General features: G+C 40.2%; 1 protein-coding gene across 1 annotated transcript; it reads right to left on the bottom strand.

Annotated features, from left to right (window-relative positions):
* Positions 1–2,397: 2,397 nt before the first annotated feature.
* LOC143858522 (putative polyamine transporter At3g13620) lies at positions 2,398–4,169 on the bottom strand. The gene has a single exon (XM_077369165.1). The coding sequence runs from the start codon at positions 4,086–4,088 to the stop codon at positions 2,577–2,579; it is 1,512 nt and encodes a 503-aa protein (XP_077225280.1). The 5' UTR covers positions 4,089–4,169; the 3' UTR covers positions 2,398–2,576.
* Between the last annotated feature and the right edge of the window lie 2,480 nt (positions 4,170–6,649).

Here is a 6,649-nt window from a genome sequence, read left to right as displayed (position 1 = left end):
AACACTCAGAATTACATTTAGATGAAGGAAACAACAATTAAATCCTTCCAAGCACTAATTGTGGTTTTAAGATTCATGGGAACCACAATTACAGTCAAAACCACTATAAAAAGTGAGAATGAGTGTATACATAGTGGTTTAAACACTCAGAACCACTAATTATACAGTGAGAACCGCTATTTATACCTCGGAACCACTATTTACCACTATGTAGTGGTTCCGAGGTATAAATATTGGTTTCAAGGTATAAATAGTGGTTCATACATTCTAATAGTATTTCATTAGATCCATTATCCTTTTTGGAGTGATTTTTGGATCTTAGTTTCTGAGTCCAAGTCACAAGCTATTTTGAGTCGAGTGGGACCATCCATCAAAGTGTCATAAGTCTTACTTATATTGTACATAGTTAGCGCTTAGAGTTAGGGATCAAGAGAAAGTAAAAAGAAACTCTAGAGGATGGACAATTTTTATCCAAACAAAAATACAGAACATGAAATGTTGTTTGAAGTTTTGAGTATGTTTTCTATAGGTTAATCCTCGCCCTTCAATCTATAGAGGTTTCCATAATCCGAATTTTCTCTATGGATTGGAAGGCTAGGATCACCCTATGGAAATGATTTTTTAGGCATAACCTATTTTGCATTGTGGCCCATCTAATGGACGGTTTGGATCATCCTATGGTGTGACCCGTACAATACTTTTTGAAAAATGATGGAGTATATGGGTTTACACCATATAAAAACTCTATCTCATGAAGAAACAATAGGTCTTCCCTACCACCAAGTCAAAAGCCAAGCATATTTATATAATTGAACACAGTTTCTAGAAGGGCAATGACAAATTCATCTCGTATTTTTCAAAATGGACTGTTAGACCTGGCAAACGGGTAACCCGCGTGGGTACGGGTACCGGCGGGTACGGGTAAGAAATACTAGCGCGGGTACGGGTAGCCTTTCATGAACCCGGAACCCACCCGGCCGGCTACTGGTGTACCCGCGGGTAACCCGGCAAATTTAAAGAATAAATTGTATATATATTTACCAAAAAAAATTAAATGATTAATGGGTGTATGAACACATAAAGGTGGTACGATGGATGTACAAGCCTTGATATTTAATCCAACAGCAGCTTCTTAACAAGTCAGCTGCTGTTGGATCAAATATCAAAGATGGGATTGTGAGTACATGTTTATACGCCCATTCATCATACAAATTTTCATTTTCTTTAACAAATGTTTGTTTTGGTACAACCAAAGATACCAATCACATAGTCTAATTGCTTTGACTTGTTTTGTTGGCCCACCCACATAATCTATTTTTTACTATTTAGTGTTTAGGCATTAAGAATAAAAAGTTGAAAACCGAATGGCGGGTAACCCGCGGGCACCAACGTCCGACCCAGACCCACGCGCGGGTCACGAGTTCGGGTTGGGTGCGGGTATTTCTTTTCGCGGGTAATGAATTTGGTACCCGTACCCCTACGGGCCAGGTGTACCCACAGGTACGGGTCCCATTTTGCCAGGTCTATGGATTGTACAGCCCACACCATAGGATGATCCAAACCGCCCAATTGATGGGCCACAACATAAATAGGTTCTGCCCCAAAAATTATTTCCGTAGATGATCCCAACCATCCAACCTATAGAAGTTTTCATAATCTCAGTCCCTCTATAGATCGGATGGTTAGAATCATCATATGGAAATGATTTTTGAGGCACAACCTATTTACGTTGTGGCCCATCAATTGGGCAGTTTGGATCATCCTATGGTAAGGGTTGTATAGTCCATTTTGAAAAGGGAAGTGATATTTACGCCCCTTTTCATTACCAGGGACACCCAGTGTCAGTGTATCAATGGCAAAAAGGGACCTAATGTACTTTATGTCAGAAAAATCCAGTGGTTTGGATTGCAAAGTACACTGGCAAATGGGTGTCCCTGGTGATAAAAGGGGCGAAAATATCATTTCCCTTTGAAAAATATGGGCTTAATTCATCCTAGAAGGTGGCTATACAATGGAGTTTTACCGAAGGCAATGGACTTTCAACACTTGCATTGGGAAGAAGCAGCTAAAAAAAGGTGAATAGGGTTTGTGAAATTCCTTGGGATCCGTTTCTCAAAAAGGTAGAGAGAAAAGCAACTCAGAGGCATTCTTGTCTTAAAACATGCCTCGGAATGCATTTCGCCCCTTTCTGAGAATTTAGCAACCCTTTTTTAGATTTTCATTAAAAATCACATTTTGTTTAGAATTTTCCCTAAAATTTACAACTCATATCCCCTCTGATTTTGTTTATCCCATTGGAGAAAGTGCCTTCCATTCATATCATCTCATCCAAATCAGAGATGAAATCCTACAAATCCACTTACCACCAAAAAAAAAGAACAGACAGAAATCAATACATTCTTAACATCTCAAACCCAATTCCATTATTAAATGCTGAATAAATCTATATACCAAATCATAAAAGAGAAGAAATCCTCTAACCCCTTTCAAGAACCGACAGAAAAGATGGCTTTTTCTAAGTTTTCTTACTTTCACTTTATATACACTGTAAAACAGTAGAAAACCTCACCCACCCTTCACTCCTCATCTCCTTCCTCCTCCTCCACCTTCTTGCTAAACGCAACAAAACCAGTCGATCTAAGCCACCCCATAGCAAAATACCCCAACACCCCAACCACAGTTAAAGAAGCACTGATCACATAAACCATCTTACTCCCAATTGTCATCACAAAAATCAAAAACCCAGATGGAACCAAGCACATACACACTACTCCTGGTATACCCAAAGGCACTCTATAAGGTCTCTTCAATAAAGGGTACTTTTTTCTCAACCAAATAAAAGAAGCAAACTCCAACAACATACCCAAACTATACAAAAAATTAGCAGAAGCTATGATATCAGTAAAACCCATATAAGAAACCCCAAGACCCAAAAGACTAGTCACCAAAATCCCCACCCAGGGTGTGTTGAACCACACTGATCTCGCCGAGAAAAACCGCGGTAAAAACCCTAATTCTGCCATACCCAATAATTGAAATGAGCTACTACTCAATTGGGCTTCAAAGAGTCCGATAGCAGATAAAACGGACCCAACCTCAACCCAGTATTTGAGCCACTTGCCTGCGATCATCCCCGCCGCGTCCGCTAAGAACCCGTCAGTCCATCTGGCTTGATCGACGTTTAGAGCTCCAGTACCGGATAAAAGTGGGATTAAGTAGCCTAAACAAGTGAGAATTCCAGCTGAAAATAAGGCTTTTGGGAATGTTTTTTGAGGGCGATCGACTTCTCCAGCGAGAGTACTAGCATTATCCCAGAAATTCAGATTCCAAAACAGAGTATTGAAGAACAGACTCCAGTCTTTCTTTACGCCTTTCTGACCCAGATTAATCCAACGGTGGGGATCAATTTTGGGGATTGAGATGAAGGCCATGAGAAGGAATGGGAAGAGTGAAACCACACCAAGGGCTACAGCAGTGTAGCCTACTATGGTGAGTCCAGTATAATTGAGAAAAGAGAGGATTAAATTGAAGAAAAAAATTGCGAGATTGCGATAGAGACCACCTGAGAATATGGGGAGGACTAGTTTAAGGTAATCAACACAGAGAACTGGGTAGGCCGCGTTATTGATAGCGCCACTGAGGAATTTCCATGAGCCCATTAAAGATCCGAAGAAGGGTCCGAAAGCCCGATCGGCCCAGATTACGTACCCGCCATTGCCCGGAAAGGCGGTGGCGAGTTCAGCGGTGATGAGGGCTTCTGGGATGCTCCAGATGAAGGGGAAGATGAGGAATCCGAGGAGGGCGAATAAGGGGCCCGCAGCGGCTACCACGGGTTCTTCGCCGAAGGGCCCACCGGAGACTTCGAAGTAGATGAGGAAGATGAGGGGGATGAGAGTGAGTTTTTTGGTGTTGTTGGTTTTGTGGGTGGGTGCTGCTGTGATTGGGAGAGTGTTGTTTTGGGGGAATTCTGGGTCTTGGTCTTGTAATTGGTATTGGGGGTTATGGGTGGAAGCAGAAGAGCCCATGGGTTGCTCTTCTTCTTTTGGTTTTGAGGGTTTTGGGATTTGGAAAGAGGTTCTGGGAGACATAGAGGAAGAGAGTGGTCAAAAAAGGGTAAATGAACAGTACCACACTTGTTGCTAGAATGTTTGGGTAGCAGAGCTTGTTGGGGAAGAGATATGATTTGTCATGAGTGTATAGGGGATCTGGTAAAAATGTAAAAACGCATCTAGTAAATGATTGGGGTTTTGCAAAAGACAGGAATACCCTTTATTTAAAGAGCAGTATGGCCTGTGGGTGGCATGATGATCTTCCTCCCCCTCCTTTGGATTTCCGGGATCTTGTGGAAAAGTTTGGAAAGGGAAAAAAAATGTAAAATTGATTACTTTTTAGTTTTTACCCATGGAAAAAATAACTTGAACCCACCTTGTTCAACTTTTATTTAGAGAGACCTTCAGTTTATGATAATGTTCCTCTAAATTAACCATAATCATATTATTTCCTTCTAAATTGTGGGAAGAAAAAAAATTTCTACTTGTCTCAAGAAACCACTAAAGCGCTAGGAGCGTAACTGGGCGCGCTGCAGAGCGGGAACGCTTTTCTCTATGTGATTTGCAAAACGTTGCCAAATGCCGACACTCATGTTGCAAAATGTCATACTACACGATCTGCATAAAGTCCATAGTGGGCGACTCTTTCTGCAAAAACAGGATTTTGTGATTCTTTTTTTTTTTTTTTATGATACCTCCCCTGAATAAAATCCCTCCCCGGTTAATGTTTTCTGTGAGAATGGTTCACTGCTCGAGGATAAATTCACCCCTTTAACGTTTTTCTTTCCCTTAAAGGGGGGATTTTATCCATAGGGGGCAATATCATTTCCCTATCTTGTATGTGTTTTCCTACCTCAAATATCTACTTTGGCAGCTAGTGTCTCACAAAAATCTCTCTCTCTCTCTCTCTCTCTCTCTCTCTCTCTCAAACTCACAAGCACATTCAAACACATCTATTGCTTTGTTCTAACTCCAAGGATGATGGAGATAGAAAGCTATTGAAGTAAGGAGATTCATCCTCCTTTCTTCAGTTGGAGTAATCCGAAGATGGAATTTCCCTTGAAATAAATTATGCCAGCTCTTATGATTTAATATAAGGAAATGATAAATCCGCTGCTTTTCCTTACATGGTACACCCAAATGCAGTATACGTGGCAATCACATCCGTTGAATCCTTCTGACGTGAAGTACATCAGCTCCTCTTCAGTCATAGATACAGTGTTGTTGGGTGTCCCAAGTGATGAAAAGGGGGGCATTTATCATTTCCCTTAATATAGTATCGGTTAGCCTCGTTTCCCACAGTTGTATTTCCTAATGTAACTCAGGTTACCTTTTACGATTGTTTTTCCTTGTTTAGGTAATTTCCATATTACTGAGTAGGTTTTCTTAATTTCTTTCTATTTGGTAATTTCTATTTCTGATAATGCTCTCCCCAATTTCTAAAAGATGTAGATGTTGCGTAAGTATTCGACCGGCAATTTAGCGTCGTTCGCACACTGGAGGTTGAGTTTCCTCAAATTAACTCATTATTTTCTCCAATTTTTCTCCTATTCTATTATTCTTCGTTATCTTGTTCTATCAAGTTGGTATCAGAGTACTTTCCTGGTAGATGCTTCTCACTCGCCTTCAAAATAACAAGCTTAGTATCAAGGATCTAAAAGGGTCGTCCTCAGAAGAACAAGGCCCGGCCGGGCACAATGGAAAGTGCCTGTTACATAGGGCCCAAAAATTATCAATTTTGGTGAACGTCGGCATAAATTTTGTATCAACCCCATCTTCTCCTCTTTATTACTCTTTAATCACATTAAATTCTTCCAAGTCAATCTTGAGGAGCTTATCATATTCATCATACTTATCCTCTTCTTATAACCTTCTAAATTGAAGACAAAATCTCGTACTCCGGATTTTGAGGGAATCTGATTTGCCTGCATAGTTTATAGATGCATTAAAGGGAGGCATAGGTTTCAATATAACTTACCATAGCTTATCCATAAGAAGGAAAGAAAATAAAGCATGACAGTACTAGAAAATCAATTTAGATCTACCATGACAGTATTTGAATGCACATTTGTGTTTAGGGTTCTGAATTCATATTTTTAATTAGCAGCTCTCACCTATTTTCTGAAACATTAGGTGGTTTCATGAGAATAACAATGAATTTGTGTCTCAGATTGTCAGGACTTTGCAAAACATCAACAAAATTTTCCACCCATAGAAGCAAAATGTCTGAACAGAATCTTCATTGTAGGAAATGTATAGTTCCTCCAGTGTGGATGGATCTTGAGGTGCAACTTCAAACGTCAAATAAGTTCAGATTTTGGATCAAGTCTGAGTGACTTAATTGCTGCAATATTACTATGCTTGATAGATGTTAATGGCGGCTCGATATTACACAGGATATCTTCAACTACATCAGAAAATGCTATCAAATGAGTAAAGCATAAGGGAGTATGCAGACGTTGAGCTGGGTAAGTAAGCCATGTATCCGGGAGGAACTTCAAAGAAGGGCCGTGGGTATGTTGTACCAAATTTTGGTGTAGCAGCTATATTTCGATTCATCCTCTTCATGTGTTTGAATAGATTGATGTTGAACCCGTTTC

The sequence above is a fragment of the Tasmannia lanceolata genome, unplaced genomic scaffold, assembly GCF_043159265.1.
Source record: "Tasmannia lanceolata isolate RefF3 unplaced genomic scaffold, GAP_Taslan_0.1 ptg000026l, whole genome shotgun sequence".
NCBI lineage: Eukaryota > Viridiplantae > Streptophyta > Magnoliopsida > Canellales > Winteraceae > Tasmannia > Tasmannia lanceolata.
The sequence above is the reverse complement of the archived record's forward strand: the minus strand, read 5'-3'. Positions and strand labels throughout refer to the sequence as shown.

Bases quoted from the DNA above. Each gene is read 5' to 3' on its own strand.
- LOC143858522 (XM_077369165.1), bottom strand. From the start codon at position 4,088: ATGTCTCCCAGAACCTCTTTCCAAATCCCAAAACCCTCAAAACCAAAA.